Consider the following 16,717-nt stretch of genomic DNA (forward strand, 5'->3'; position numbering starts at 1 on the left):
GGTGGACGTTTCTCTCTCTTTCACGAGGCTGAACAAAAAAAGCAACACACATAGAACATAGATGGAGTTACACATATCTGCTATGAGTGGCTGCACTGAAATGCTAATCATCTGGCTATCCAAGAAGCTAGTGCACTTCATGCCATGGGCATTGATGAATGGACATCAGAACATGTTATAGGTGTTGCACAAAAATATGGAAACACCGCGAGAAATGCATATTTGTACACAAATATATATATTAGCAAATTCTGCAGTTCCAAATGTTGTATCTAACCTGCACATTGACACCCGTGGAATGCCCTCAAAACGTTGCAAGAATCAGTCATGGACAAAACAGTGTTCACAGTATGTCGAAACTAAGAAACATCATCCGCTAAGCCAAAACGCTGACGAAAGTGTGTGTTGAGTGATCGTGTGAGATGCTCAGTGAAGAGGTTTGTGACAAAAATTAGAGGCCGACAGCTGTAAATGTCTCGGGAGAACCGAATGTCGCTCTCGCGAACCATGACAGCACAAAAAACAACACGAATGGAGCTCCATAAGCAGGAAATTGCGGAGCTAACTGAAATTCCAAATCCACGCATCAGAGATGCAAATGCCCGTAAGAGGGAAACGTACTCGTGAGTCTATAAAGCGTGGACTATAGTGCAACGCAAGAATGTCACTTGATCGGATGTCTTGTTGCACACTCTTTGCATCTACTAGCGGAGTTCATTTCCCAAGAGTGAAACATGGAAACACGGCGGCAACTCTGTGATGATTTGTGCACCCATATCATTGTATTCCGTTGGCCCCATGGATACTTTACAAGGTCTCATTGTTGTAAAAGATTGTGTGACCCTACTGGCTGACCCTATCCGCCCCATGGCACAACTGGTGTTCTTGTTTTTCTAGACGACAGGGCCCCTCTCCACGACGGTCACCAGATCCCAATGTTATTGAGCCTTTGTGGTCTATCTTGGAGAGAAGGGCGCGTGATCTCTATCCACATCCATCATACTTATCTGAACTTGCCACTATTTTAGAGAAACACTGGTATAGGACACTCTTCAAAAACCACACAAAACCGCACAGGATCTGTATTTCTCCATTTATAGGCAACTGGAAGCTGTTTTGAATGCTAACGATTTCCCTGCACTGTATAAGGCACAGTAATGTGTCGAGCTTTAGGTGTTTGTATACGTTTTTCCACCCCGTGCACTTCCTCCAACTCGCATATTGTATGTGTCCAAGAGGTAGAAATTAAGCAAATTTTGTAGCATATGAAGTCGTTTCGGCAATTCTACTTCCCGTTCCGCGCACTACCCTCGTATCTAGCACAATGGAAGGGTGTTTGGGGAGGGGGTGATGGCACCGTACAATGCCTTACGGGAAACAGGTGACGTAGATTTTAATCTGCATTAACATGGAGGAAGGTCCATGGCCAATCAGAGATAATAAAAATCAAAAGCTCGCAAGTTTACAATATATGCAATGCACATGAAGTGTAATTCATCATTACAGAGTGCTGTCAACGTACTTCCAGTTGTACTGTTATGGAGTTTAATGTTTAAAACTGCGTAATTTGGGACAAATACATTACGAAATACTTGCTAGGAGAAAGTTTTCTATTCCTCCGTTTCACTTGGTTTGCTACAAGACTCATACTGACCACAATGTCTCATTGCAGCGGCCTTGGTATCTTTTACAGGGGAATAATAGAGCAGCACTGACAAATTTGAGGCATAAAATGGTCCCAGCTGCGTGACGGAACGTGCTCCGCTGCAGATGGTATCTTTTCGTAGGTGAGAGGGTCGCTGTAGCTGATCTCCTAACGAGCTACCGGTTGCTGTACCACCTCCCCACGAGTGGCGAGCAGCTATCTGATAGAATTCCTCCGACACCTCAGCAGTCGACGAGGTAGATGGATACACAATAGTACTGTGCTTGGATAAAGTTTTATATGTCCTCCAAAAGGTCTCATGCACCCGCACAAGTACGATTAAATTGCCTGCTCATATGCAATATCAGATTTTGCTCACAACGTTTTGCGTTTCGTAATTCGCGACATTATCTTTGCAATTCTTTGCGTGTTTCTGGTAATAGTCAGCGGTAAGGTTTCGAGCTTTTGCAACTACGAAGCGCTCTTCGTTAGAATAACCGTTCGTCATTCGGTTTCCTGTTTCTGTTCTGTTCTGTTCGATTTAGAAGGAAGTCTGGCTTTGTCTGGTGTTCATCTGACCTAGTTCGTAGCTTCTACAACGGTAAAGAAATCGGATGACATCTTTGCAATTACTGCTCGTTCAGATCTACGATGACATTCCTTCAGTGGCGAAATAGAACTCATAAGTTACTCATTTTTTGTTGCATGAAGGTCGATTATAGGCGCAAACATTACCTTTCCATTCTCCTATGTCGTACATTCAAAATTATCATTCTCTCTAGCATTATAAAAGCAATTATTGCCCTGTTAAAAGTTGTATATTGAAAGTTTATGATTTCGATTACTCTTTGCGATAATCTTACTTGTATTTGTCACTACGAGAACCCAAGTGGGCTTGTAAACTAATTACATTCATTTGTAGACTTCTCTGAATTTCTTCGTCCGAACCAAATAATTTCATACGCTACCTTTACCTAATGCCGGTACATGCTACCTCGTCGCCATATTGTGAATGATTATTAATGCCGACTTCGGCACAAAAATGCTCGGAGACTGCACAGTCAACTGAATTAATTACGTTTGGCAGTTGAAAACCACTAGCAATAAATAATATCTCTTTGCATGAAATTAGGTATCAGAGGAGGCAACTAAGTCTTCGGCCACTGTTATGGTCAATCGCAGATTTTTAAAAGTGTTGCACAGTAACCTGGTGTACAGGGTGTTACTAAATTCCGTTACAATCTTCTAGAATTGTAGAGGGGAGTGAGTAGATAAATTCTGAAGTGGAACCATTTGAAAAAAAAAAATGTTGGTAACGCGACCACCTATACAAGTAATTGATTTGGGGTGACCCGGTATATCATTTGTTTTACAGTGCTACTTATTAATAGCCAATGAAATTGCTCGTGTAGTCGTTGACGGGTTCTCTTCAACGTGATACAGTACGGCTTCCTCCAGTTCGAGTGTGCAGTGTCTTCTTGGAGTGCTACAGTCACGCCTGCTGACGGTGAAGGTACTCTTTCTCGAAACCGAGGCGTAACTGTGGCGAAAAGCGCAAGCGATAGAGTCGGATATCACGGAGAACGATCTTGATAACGGTGACAAGCGGCGCTTCCATTACCGTGAGCTTTGCCATTCAGAAGAAACACGTCGGTGTATTTTGGAAAAATTTACTCGATCATGTTACTCTAACACTGAAGACACGTGAATGGGGCTCGAACCAGGTCAGAGAATATAGTGACTTCAAATGGCATCAGCCGATCCAACGTAACTACTCCTCACCATTGCTACCCGGCTTCATACCTTCTTAGCAAATGTGTTTTCAAACGGCTGTAACACGGAAACAGTTCCTGTTCAAAAAGTTATTTACTCTCTATCCTCTACAAATCCTAGAAGTTGTAAGGAGAATTTCCGAACACCGTGTATTAGTGAAGCATAGAGTGGAATATAAAATGGAATACATGATATCAAGCAGCTTTCTAACTACAATATTGGGGGAAATTATATTCTGAACTTTTGTTCTGAGCTTAATGGTTCAAGAAAGTGTTTGTTTAATCGTTTTTTTTTTTCCAAATCTAAAATCAGTGATTTCATATCATTTCCTCAAATGCTCTGCTTGGAGCTGTAATTCGAAATCACACACACTATTCAGTTTTCTGAGAGTTTCTTGATAAATCATTACTTATTAATTAGTCAGCAGCTCGTGGTGGAGTGATTATTGTTGCTGCTTAAAAGACGCAGGGTCACGGGTTCGGCTCCCGAACGGGAATTACTTGACTTCGCTCGGGGATTGAGTGTTTGTGTTGTCCTTATTATTTCATCTCATGTTCATCGAAGCACAAGCCGGCGTCAAATATAAAGACTTGCGTTAGGCGGTCGGAAAACCCTAGATTGGGGCACCAGGCCAATAATGGCATACGACTATTTCATTCTTATTTTACTTATTATTTAATATTTGAACAGTTAGCTACGCAGAATTCATTTCAAAAATGGTTCAAATGGCTCTGAGAACTATGGGACTTTACATCTGTGGTCATCAGTCCCCTAGAACTTAGAACTACTTAAACCTAACTAACCTAAGGACATCACACACATCCATGCCCGAGGCAGGATTCGAACCTGCGACCGTAGAATTCATTTCAGTTGTGTCTAATTTGTGTGTGTGTCTGTGATTATTCCTTAAACGTTCGTCGTTAGAAGCGTTTTATGACGCATAAAGCTTTTGTATTAGTGCACAGATGAATAATTCAAGAGTTTATTTGAACCGCTCAAGGTTGTAGTTCAGTTTTTAATATGTATACAGATACCTTACAACATGAGAAGAGAGGGAATAATGTTCATGCAGTTGCCTGACTAACAGTGTTAAACTGAATCTTTCTGGCAGATTAAAACCCTGGTCCGGACTGGGACTCGAACCTGGGTCCTCTGTCTGTCACGGGCAAGTACTCTACCGTCTGAGCTGTCCAAGCAGGACTCACGCCCCTCCATCGCAGCTCTACTTCCGCCAACACTTCATCTCCTATCTTCCAAATTTCAAAGAAATTGTGCTGCACACCTTGCGTCCCGCCTCTGTAAGAAAGGATCTTGCTGAGAAATGGCTTAACCACAGCCTTGGGGATGTACTAGAATGATCCCTTCTTCCAGAAGCGATAGTTCCCCAAGGTAAGCAGCAGAATTTTAGTGAAGTCTGAAATGAATGAGGTAAGGTACTGGCGGAAGTAAAGCCATGATGGCGGGTTACATGTCGTCCACACAGTTGTAATCGGCCAGGAAGCTTCAAATCAGCACACACTCTTCTGCAGCGTGAAAATTCGTTCTGAAATCTTAAAGTGATTTGCAGTTTATTTCTTCTTGACAGAGTGCTTCATTAAAAATTGGGCAATGAGTCTGTAATTCCTACCATTGAATATTTCCCTCTGCTGCACTTCAGTCACAGGCATATATTTACCTGAATATACTCGTACTCTACATCTTTGCATGAATGGGAATGTAGTAACAAGTCTCACGACGAGCTTCGTCAAATTTACGTGGTTCTAACTAGAAACTCTCGAATGATCTGTGGACTGACAATAAAGGCCGTATGCTGATGAGCATAAGGAAAGCAATGCGAGAAGCATTCAGTGAATTTCGAAGTCAAATTTTTCCAACCTTTCTAACTAAAAATCATAAGACATTTTGGTCTTACACAAAGTCTGCAGGCGGATCAAAATTTTCTGTTTCATGCTCAATGACTATACTGACACTGAAATGTACAATGACAGATAGAAGGCTGAAAATTGAACAAATTCTTCCGAAACAGTTGCACCGCGGCCAGGAAGTCTCAAATCAAATGTAATATAGTTCATCCATCAATAATAAGACGAACGCCAAAATGACAGACACCGAGATAAGCAACTGCGGAACAAAATCAACCAAATCTGCTCAACAGTAGGCCGAATGAGATACGTGTGGTTTACCGCCGAGATTATTTGAAAGAACTTGCTCTCTTCTAGCAGTAGATAATCTAATGTTGCTGGAGTAACAAAGCATACTTAGCTGTCAAAAGAAGTGGACATCATTCCCGTTTTGAAGAAGGGTTGTCGATCAGATGCTCATAATAACTGACCTGTATCTCTGTCATCAATCTGTTTTACTTTATGCAAAATGTTTTATGCTCATACAATACGATGTTTCTAGAGAACGAAAATTTGCTCTGTAAAAAATAAATATGGATTCCGGAAACTGAAATCTTGCTCTGTTTCTTCACCGAGACCCTGAGCGCTGTAGGCAATGGCGGACCGGTTGTGTCCCTAGACTTCAAGAAAGTATTTGGTACAGTTCTTCACTATCGTTAAGTGAACATAATACGATCTTACCAAGTACCGGACCAGATTTGACTCTGGATTCAGGACTTTGTTGCAAACAGAATTCAATGCATCATTCCTCACGGAACAAAATCGAGAGATCTAAAGGTAATTTCCGGTGTACGTCAAGGAAGTGATACAGGGTCCATATGGTTTGAAGTGCATATAAACGACTCGCGGACGATGTAGTTATCTATAAGAAGGCTGCAACCATCAATTGCAGAAAAACCAGTAGAGATCGGTGATCGGTGCAGGGACTAACAGTTAACCCTGAAGTTGTAGATGCAAATGTAGATGAAGATGTAGTAGTAGAAGGTAAATAGATGTAACGTTTTGCGTATAAAGAGATGATCCACTACTTTTCGATATACTATTGGTGACAAGTAGCTGGAAACAGCAACTAAAATAAAGTACGTAAAAGTAACCGTCCAGGGCAGTTTAAAATGTAATGACCACATAAAACAAATAACAAGAAAAACAGATGCCAGGCTGATATTCATCATTATAATCACCTTCCAAAGATTCGGTGTTGAAGCCATCTGTTCCGGTTCCTATCATTAATCCACCTCGTACGAGGACTTCCTATTTCTCTCTTTCCACTCGGCCGATTATTAATTCATCATTTTTCTTTTCGGCGATCTTTTTTGTAACAACTTGATCTTTCAATTTCACTTTAGTCTCATCTATCTTGGCACTCGCTCACAAGATTTTAAAATCTGATCTTATTGTTTCGTTCATTAATTTATCCAGATTATTACAACCCGCTGCCTATCACAGGAATTTCACCTCTGCTGCCTGTATGCATGAATTTGAATGAACGGCAACGGTGCTTGTCTGTACCTAGTATATACTCACGTTTCAAGCACAAGTTCAAAGTTAATATTCCCTTGCGTTGTTAACAGTCAGTTGACAATGTATCCTCTTATAGCAGGTACTGGTTTTCATATTCTCATCTGAAGATGGGCGCAAAAGTTCGAAACTAGTTATCCGTTTCCTATATGCGATCTCGGCTAATGAAGATTTTTTAAAAAATTTACACTCATAGACTGAAAATTTGATCAGCTATTCATCTGTCGCTGCTGTATGGAAAATTCTCTGCAAGTAAGATGCGATCGGCAGTCTTTACCAGCGAACTGTATGATACGTGTAACGACAGAACTTTGTTACAAATTCATGGACCAGACTGGTATTCCCCACTTATTCACACTTGGACTCTTACGTTTCTGTGATTACGGCTATATAGTCGATAGGAAAGTTTTAAGTCACATCGTCAACATCTCTCTGCTACTTTCGGAGTACTTAGAGCTGCACAACACTGAAGGAAGGATATGGGTGCGACAGTGCTCTCAATGTCTCTCAGGCTTACTGGTTAGAAGCGGCCCGCAGCGATTTCTTCTCTGATGCCAAAGCCTTAAGCTCAGAGCGGCAGGTACATCCACCGACCTCAATTATTTGTTGGTACATTTCATACCCGTGGTCTAGGGGTAGCGTCTTTGATTCATAATCAAAACGTCTTCGGTCCCGGCTTCGATCCCCGCCACTGCCTAAACTTTGATAAATAATCAGCATTGGCGGCCGAAGACTTCCGGCATAAGACGTCAGCCTCATTCTGCCAACGGCCTTGTCAAAGAGGGCGGAGGAGCGGATAGAGGTTCAGGGCACTCTCTTGTCCTAGGGGTGGGAAATTGCCCCTAAAGGCGGAAGAATCAGCAATGATCAACGACATATGCATGCAGAAGGCAATGGAAACCACTCCATTAAAGACACGTAACGTGTATCCACAGGACATGTGGCCTGTATTTGAAGAAGTGTCATGATGATCTCTCCATTGGCAAAAGATTCCGGAATAGTCCCCCATTCGGATCTCCGGGAGGGGACTGCCGACGGGGAGGTTACCATGAGAAAAAGATTGAATAATCAACGAAAGGATAACGTTCTACGAGTCGGGGCGTGGAATGTCAGAAGCTTGAACGTGGTAGGGAAACTAGAAAATCTGAAAAGGGAGATGCAAAGGCTCAATCTAGATATAGTAGGGGTCAGTGAAGTGAAGTGGAAGGAAGACAAGGATTTCTGGTCAGATGAGTATCGGGTAATATCAACAGCAGCAGAAAATGGTATAACAGGTGTAGGATTCGTTATGAATAGGAAGGTAGGGCAGAGCGTGTGTTACTGTGAACAGTTCAGCGACCGGGTTGTTCTAATCAGAATCGAAAGCAGACCAACACCGACAACGATAGTTCAGGTATACATGCCGACGTCGCAAGCTGAAGATGAACAGATAGAGAAAGTGTATAAGGAGATTGAAAGGGTAATACAGTATGTAAAGGGGGACGAAAATCTAATAGTCATGGGCGACTGGAATGCAGTTGTAGGGGAAGGAGTAGAAGAAAAGGTTACAGGAGAATATGGGCTTGGGACAAGGAATGAAAGAGGAGAAAGACTAATTGAGTTATGTAACAAGTTTCAGCTAGTAATAGCGAATACCCTGTTCAAGAATCACAAGAGGAGGAGGTATACTCGGAAAAGGCCGGGAGATACGGGAAGATTTCAATTAGATTACATCATTGGCAGACAGAGATTCCGAAATCAGATACTGGATTGTAAGGTGTACCCAGGAGCAGATATAGACTCAGATCACAATATAGTAGTGACGAAGAGTAGGCTGAAGTTCAAGACATTAGTCAGGAAGAATCAATACGCAAAGAAGTGGGATACGGAAGTACTAAGGAATGACGAGATACGTTTGAAGTTCTCTAACGCTATAGATACAGCAATAAGGAATAGCGCAGTAGGCAGTACAGTTGAAGAGGAATGGACATCTCTAAAAAGGGCCATCACAGAAGTTGGGAAGAAAAACATAGGTACAAAGAAGGTAGCTGCGAAGAAACCATGGGTAACAGAAGAAATACTTCAGATGATTGATGAAAGGAGGAAGTAAAAACATGTTCCGGGAAAATCAGGAATACAGAAATACAAGTCGCTGAGGAATGAAATAAATAAGAAGTGCAGGGAAGCTAAGACGAAATGGCTGCAGGAAAAATGTGAAGACATCGAAAAAGATATGATTGTCGGAAGGACAGACTCGGCATACAGGAAAGTCAAAACAACCTATGGTGACATTAAAAGCAACGATGGTAACATTAAGAGTGCAACGGGAATTCCACTGTTAAACGTAGAGGAGAGAGCAGATAGGTGGACAGAATACATTGAAAGCCTCTATGAGGGTGAAGATTTGTCTGATGTGATAGAAGAAGAAACAGGAGTCGATTTAGAAAAGATAGGGGATCCAGTATTAGAATCGGAATTTAAAAGAGCTTTGGAGGACTTACGGTCAAATAAGGCAGAAGGGATAGATAACATTCCATCAGAATTTCTAAAAACATTGGGGGAAGTGGCAACAAAACGACTATTCACGTTGGTGTGTAGAATATATGAGTCTGGCGATATACCATCTGACTTTCGGAAAAGCATCATCCACACAATTCCGAAGACGGCAAGAGCTGACAAGTGCGAGAATTATCGGACAATCAGCTTAACAGCTCATGCATCGAAGCTGCTTACAAGAATAATATACAGAACAATGGAAAAGAAAATTGAGAATGCGCTAGGTGACGATCAGTTTGGCTTTAGGAAAAGTAAAGGGACGAGATGGCTAATAATGGAAGCAAGGCTAAAGAAAAATCAAGACACATTCATAGGATTTGTCGACCTGGAGAAAGCGTTCGACAAAAAATGGTGCAAACTGTTCGAGATTCTGAAAAAAGTAGGGGTAAGCTATAGGGAGAGACGGGTCATATACAATATGTACAACAACCAAGAGGGAATAATAAGAGTGTACGATCAAGAATGAAGTGCTCGTATTAAGAAGGGTGTAAGACAAGGCTGTAGCCTTTCGCCCCTACTCTTCAATCTGTATATTGAGGAATCAATGATGGAAATAAAAGAAAGGTTCAGGAGTGGAATTAAAATACGAGGTGAAAGGATGTCAATGATAAGATTCGCTGATGACATTGCTATCCTGAGTGAAAGTGAAGAAGAATTAAATGATCTGCTGAACGGAATGAAGAGTCTAATAAGTAGACAGTATGGTTTGAGAGTAAATCGGAGAAAGACGAAGGTAATGAGAAGTAGTAGAAATGAGAACAGCGAGAAACTTAACATCAGGATTGATTGTCACGAAGTCAATGAAGTTAAGGAATTCTGCTACCTAGACAGTAAATTAACCAATGACGGACGGAGCAAGGAGGACATCAAAAGCAGACTCGCTATGGCAAAAAAGGCATTTCTGGCCAAGAGAAGTCTACTAATATCAAATACCGGCCTTAATTTGAGGAAGAAATTTCTGAGGATGTACGTCTGGAGTACAGCATTGTATGGTAGTGAAACATGGACTGTGGGAAAACCGGAACAGAAGAGAATCGAAGCATTTGAGATGTGGTGCTATAGACGAATGTTGAAAATTAGGTGGACTGATAAGGTAAGGAATGAGGAGGTTCTACGCAGAATCGGAGAGGAAAGGAATATGTGGAAATCACTGATAAGGAGAAGGGACAGGATGATAGGACATCTGCTAAGACATGAGGGAATGACTTCCATGGTACTAGAGGGAGCTGTAGAGGGCAAAAACTGTAGAGGAAGACAGAGATTGGAATACGTCAAGCAAATAACTGAGGACGTAGGTTGCAAGTGCTACTCTGAGATGAAGAGGTTAGCACAGGAAAGGAATTCGTGGCGGGCTGCATCAAACCAGTCAGTAGACTGATGACGAAAAAAAAAACATTTCAATTGCTGCCTTCCTCTACTTTTACTGCCCACTGCTGACCTCTCGTCAATCGTGGACATCGAGATATGCTTTCACAATATAGAAATTCTACCGATATAGCTGATCAAACGAATATCGGCTGAATGTGATGGGATACCTGTACGGTTACAGACGGATCATGCGAAAGCACTTGCTCCTCTTCTATCAGCAATCTACTGTAGGCCGCTGCATGAGCAAAGCGTTTCTAATCATTTGAAGAAAGCCCAAGTCATTTCCGTTTTCAAGAAGAGTCATCGAACGGACGCAAAATAATTGTAGACCTTTATCACTGACATTGATCATTTTGGAACAGGTTCTATGCTCACTTACTATGACTTTTCTGGAGACCTGAAGTCTCTACTGTAGGAATCAACAGTGTTTCCGAAAACAACGGTCGTGTGAAATCTAGACTGCTCATTTCGTTGATGAGTCCCACAAGGTAGCAGATGTCACCGCCCAGATCCATGTCGTGTTCCCTGACTTTCGGAAGGCGTTCGTTTTGCTTGTAACGCAAAAAATAATTCACTATAATTTTCTAGGTCCCTAGTTTTGACGTTACGTTGGTTACTCTTTATCAATACTCGGGTCTTTCTTTGGTTTAATTTCAACCCACATTCTATTCTCAATAGGGGTGAGATTTAGAGACCATGAAAAACACTGGACTGATCTCATAATATCTCAACTGTGTTTGGAATTACATTATGAGTAGAATGGAGTGTTTAAGTACATTGAACCAATGGTTCAAATGGTTCAAATGGCTCTGAGCACTATGGGACTTAACATCTGAGGTCATCAGTCCCCGCCGCGCGGGATTAGCCATGCGGTCTAAGGCGCTGCAGTCATGGGCTGTGCAGCTGGTTCCGGCGGAGGTTCGAGTCCTCCCTCGGGCATGGGTATGTGTGTGTTTGTCCTTGGGATAATTTAGGTTAAGTAGTGTGTAAGCTTAGGAACTGATGACCTTAGCAGTTAAGTCCCATATGATTTCACACGCATTTGAACATTTCATCAGTCCCCTAGACTTAGAACTACTTAAACCTAACTAACCTAAGGACATCACATACATCCATGCCCGAGGCAGGATTCGAACCTGCGACCGTAGCGGTCGCGCGGTTCCAGACTGAAGCGCTTAGAACCGCTCGGCCACTGACCACATGGTTATTTACATCTCATTCACCATGGTGCTGAACACTTTTAAACACTATAAGTTACGTACGACAGATGATTAAATTTAAAAGGTGATCGGTGTTGGAAGAGATGGCTGAATGATCCACGGACTGATGGTCAAAAATGAAATAGTAGCGCAAGAAACTGGTGGTGCATTAATAAAGTAATGCCACATATACAGCATTTCGAAATCGTTTTACAGGACAGAATTCTTTCATACCTCGAAGCAGATCAGAGGCCTCAGAGTTACTGTGCACTTAGAAACATCCGAGTTGGATTGTGGATAAATGTGTAAAAAGGCGCTTCACAGACGGTCCATTCGCTTCAAAACAATGTCATAACAGGCACAGCGGTAGGACTTTTTTTAAAAAAAAAAACAAAAAAAAACAGATGTCTTTTGTTTCATTATACGTTTTGGACGCGGCTGCATTTCAAATATGTCATTAACATCATTAATGAGATGTGTTTTGTTATATAAAACCTCAGACACGTTGTTGAACCAATGCGTTTCCATCCTTTCGACACCATCAACCTTCTTCCATAACATCATAGGAACATCATAGGAACAGAGGAGTGTAGCTCTGGTTGGCCTTACGACAGGTTGGGTTACATTTCAGTGCTAAGGCGTTAGACTGCCGTAACAGTAAAGCTTTGCATCTAATAACGATGACTTCTATAAATTCAGCACTTGAGAGTTTGTGCATGTGTTTTATTTTAACTTTTGAGTCAAAAGGCTTAAATTTATCTTTAGGACGAGAAGAAGTGTGTGTTTTTGTGTGTGTGTGTGTGTGTGTGTGTGTGTGTGTGTGTGTGTGTGTGTGTGTGTTTGTTTGTGTGTGTGTTATAAGAATTGTATTGCCGTGACCGCCCGATTGCAGTACTTACGTTGGGCAGCGGAAAGGGACACCGCCCGGCGCAGAAGTAGGCGTCGAAGGCCTCTGGAGCGATGATCCAGTCTGCCCAGCCGATGTCGGCGAAGTTGACGGCCATGCGGTGGCGGCGGCATGTGGCGGTGCTGTTGCTCGCTACGGCCGACAAATCGCTGCCCGCCACGTTGTCCGTCCAGTCCGCCTCCTGCACAGACAGCACATAAGCAAAAGCCCACTCTCCTATCGGCCGCACACCGTCAAATCATTAATTACACTTCTTTCCTCCAGAAGATATAGAACGTAATCAGCAATCAAGACTGCCGAGTTGCCTATGAGTAAGGCGCAGCTTAGTTTAAGCTCCAAGTAGAGTGCATTTGACTATGTTACGCATCCACCTGACGTCAAACAAATAGTACCCAAGCAGAGATGTATCTGTCGAACATGAATACTCGTATAAGTATACACACAGCTCCTCTCAGCAGGTAGTAAGTACCTGAAGGATAAAATACTAGCGGTCGCCTTACTATTAGGCTATCCGATCACGACTTACTGCCATAACCAGACGTCCATATGTCGTCAGCCACGTGTCGACAAATGCACTCATAAAATTATTATTAATATTCCCGTCCATGGAAGGCATTTTAATTGAAAGCCACTTACCAAGTGTATTTCCTTCGGACTTTCATGGCTGTCGAAAGTAACATTGCATCGTTACTCTGAACAGTACAGAGAAATGTTACTTAGAACCGAAATCAAACTTACGCCTAAAAATGGAAGGCATTTACGGGGTTTCGAGAAAGTGATCCTTTAATTCTGTTGCACAGTGTATATAAGGGTTGCAGAGATGAATAGGGAACTGCTCTATTGAGCCTTGAATTACCACACACTGAATTCCCCGCCGCTATGATGAGTGTGTTCAACAGTTGCCTGTCGCTGGCCTTGAGCAATGCACAAAGTGTGCTGGCGTATGCTCAAGGTACGTAGCATAGAGGTTACGAGAGTATCAGTAGACTCTTCAAGCGATGCAGTCCTTCAACAAAGGAAATAGCTTACAATACGTTAGTTCGTCCAGTGTTAGAGTATTGTTCGTCTGTATGGGACCCTTACCAGTTGGGTCTGATTCAAGAGATTGAGAAGGTCCAAAGAAGAGATGCAAGATTCGTGACTGGTACATTTACCCATCGCAAGAGCGTTACAAATCTCATAGAAAGTTTGAAGTGGGACATACTTGCAGATAGTCGGCGCGCTAAGCGGAAGGGGCTCCTCACTAAATTCCGAAAACCGATCTTCGCCGAGGATGTAGAGCATACATTGTTACCACCAACTTTCAAATCGCACAATGATCACCATTCAAAGATAACGGAAATTAGAGTTCGTACTGAGGCGTTCAGACAGTCGTTTTTCAATCGCGCGATCCGCAAGTGGAACAGACAGGGGGAAATATGACTTTGGCACGAATTGTGCCCTCCGCCACACACCGCTTAGTGGCTAGAGCAGTATATATGTAAATTTAGGTGTAGATGCAGAGGCCAAAAACAGACTCGCTGGAAACGTGCCACCAACGCCCTCTCGGCCGCCAGTATTTAGATAGCTGCTGCGGACTGGAGGGTCAATTAGTTCGAGCATGTTAGACACAGTAGTTCGAGTCAGTATGCCTTGTGAGTTCCAGCATGTAACCAATTCTGAGCCGCAGACTTAGCCTGTAGCACAGAGACAGGCAGCATATAGCAGCCTTATAGTGAACATAGCGGATTTTGTACTTCAACAGCAGTGAGGCTAAAGTGGACTATGCCGGCCGGTGTGGCCGTGCGGTTCTAGGCGCTCCAGTCTGAAACCGCGTGACCGCTACGGTCGCAGGTTCGAATCCTGCCTTGGGCATGGATGTGTGTGATGTCCTTAGGTTAGTTAGGTTTAAGTAGTTCTAAGTTCTAGGGGACTGATGACCACAGATGTTAAGTCCCATAGTGCTCAGAGCCATTTGAACCATATGAGCCAAAGTGGGCTATATAGGAGACCTTGTACCACAGTTCGGGGAATCTTAAGTTAAGTAGCTCATTATTTATGTTAATAAAGAATCCAGTTAATAATTGTGTGCAGTTTGTGTTATAGAAAGAGGATAGCAGCCACCAAACAACATCCTCTTCTTGTTCCCATGGGATAGCTCTACAGAGACAATGAGACGATATAAAAGGAAGAGCTGAAAGTTCATGTGGCCACCTGTGGAACAGCCTGTTAGACCTGAGCTTCCTGCCAACGGAATTTGTTATCAGTGCGCGGAAATCGGTCACTGTTCTGGGTGGGCAGATGGTGACTGCGGTCACGGTCTGCTGGGAGGCCGTGTTGACGACGAATACGACACGTAGTGTGCGTTCTTGAGCGGTAGTGCACACGAAGAATATCGTGTTGGTGGTGCCTGACGAAACATCAGCAGTGCAGCCACTAACATTCTGGTCGTGATTCACTTCGAGCTGTGCTGGCAGTTGAAGTGCTCAGTACTTTTCTGTCTACTATTGCCCTGATGGCGGGATGGCTGCAAGGCCGGACTCTGTTTGCCTGAAACATATTTCAGTTGTTGTTAAAGATTTATGTGAATCAGAATCTGGGCGGCGGGGCAGTTGGGGTAGGGGTGTTGTTATATTATTGTTGAGTTTAAATGGGTGATGGTATATGAACCGTGCGGGGCTCGTATTCGTGCCATATCTCATTTGACATCCTATTTTTGCTGTACTACCCACCTCGTTATGTTAATTTCAATTACTCGAGTCACCGAGTTGCCGCCTTGCCTGCCCATGAGTGGCAGTAGCGGCGTTTATCGATATAAGCCCTGGCGTATTATCTTTGCTGACTGCTATTACTTCCCTGTTGTTGTGTGTTCGGAGTGAGTTCGGATCTGCCAGGACGTGCGAACGCGCCTGTAGTGCAAAAAAAAATGGCTGTGGCCACTATGGGACTTAACTTCTGAGGTCATCAGTCGCCTAGAACTTAGAACTACTTAAACCTAACTAACCTAAGGACATCACACACATCCATGCCCGAGGCAGGATTCGAACCTGCGACGGTAGCGATCGCGCGATTCCAGACTGTAGCGCCTAGAACCGCTCGGCCACCCCGGCCAGCCCTGTAGTGCAGTTCGGACCTGGCAGTCGTAGAGCTGGGACGCTGCGGAAGTTGGTCGGGTTGGAGCAGTAGTGAGGCTTAGATAGCCATGACTCGCCCGACCTTTTCCAGCACACGTGACTTGAACTGGGGACGGTCTTGGTTGATCGTCGGTTGGTCGTCTTACCGGACGACGTGTATTTACTCCCCGGTCGCTTATTGGTTGGCGGTGTGTGTCTCAACTCGTGGTTCAGCCGTGTCATTGTTCTGTCACCGCTTTTAGCATTGGTTGCGTCCTTCGTCCTAGTGTTTGTGAAATTGTGTGAAGCTTGTGATGTCGACTGCTCAGTTATTTTCCGTCTCCGTGCTGGTGTGCGAGGAGTCGGTCGGTTGGCGTGGAGCAGCGAGGATATCTCCGTGGGGCTTGGTTTGGCTGGGCCCGCTGGCGGTCTCTACGCAATGTCGGAGTTTGTACGGCTGTAACATTGCTATGAGGTCTATGGCTCACCGACCCTGGACACGAAAGTTGATTTTGGATTTAATTTATTAGCAAGTCAAGACTGTTCACATTGTGCCTTCTGGTTCTCGTTGTTGGCTGTTGGGACATTCCCACGAGCAACAACGTGTGTGTTCGAGTTGGCCAAGGTTTAGTCACCGGCCAGTGGAGTCTAACTGCATTTGGTTATTTGCAATTGAAGTGCACCGCCGGAATTTTCTGCCTTGTGGCCGTTAACATTCCGGTTACCTGCCCTGGCCGTTGACGTAAATTCAGCCAGTGTCCTTTCATCACCATGTTGTC

At 43.4% G+C, this 16,717-nt stretch overlaps 1 protein-coding gene across 1 annotated transcript in view; it reads right to left on the bottom strand.

Moving 5' to 3' along the window:
• Window positions 1-16,717, bottom strand: part of LOC124776772 (protein dbl-1-like) — a 90,639-nt gene that overhangs the window by 55,875 nt on the left and 18,047 nt on the right. The window contains exon 2 of the mRNA XM_047251909.1: window positions 12,839-13,027. Coding sequence (XP_047107865.1) covers window positions 12,839-12,943 — 105 coding nt within the window. The 5' untranslated portion in view covers window positions 12,944-13,027. The remainder of the gene's footprint in view (window positions 1-12,838; window positions 13,028-16,717) is intronic.

The sequence above is a fragment of the Schistocerca piceifrons genome, chromosome 2, assembly GCF_021461385.2.
Source record: "Schistocerca piceifrons isolate TAMUIC-IGC-003096 chromosome 2, iqSchPice1.1, whole genome shotgun sequence".
Taxonomy (NCBI): domain Eukaryota; kingdom Metazoa; phylum Arthropoda; class Insecta; order Orthoptera; family Acrididae; genus Schistocerca; species Schistocerca piceifrons.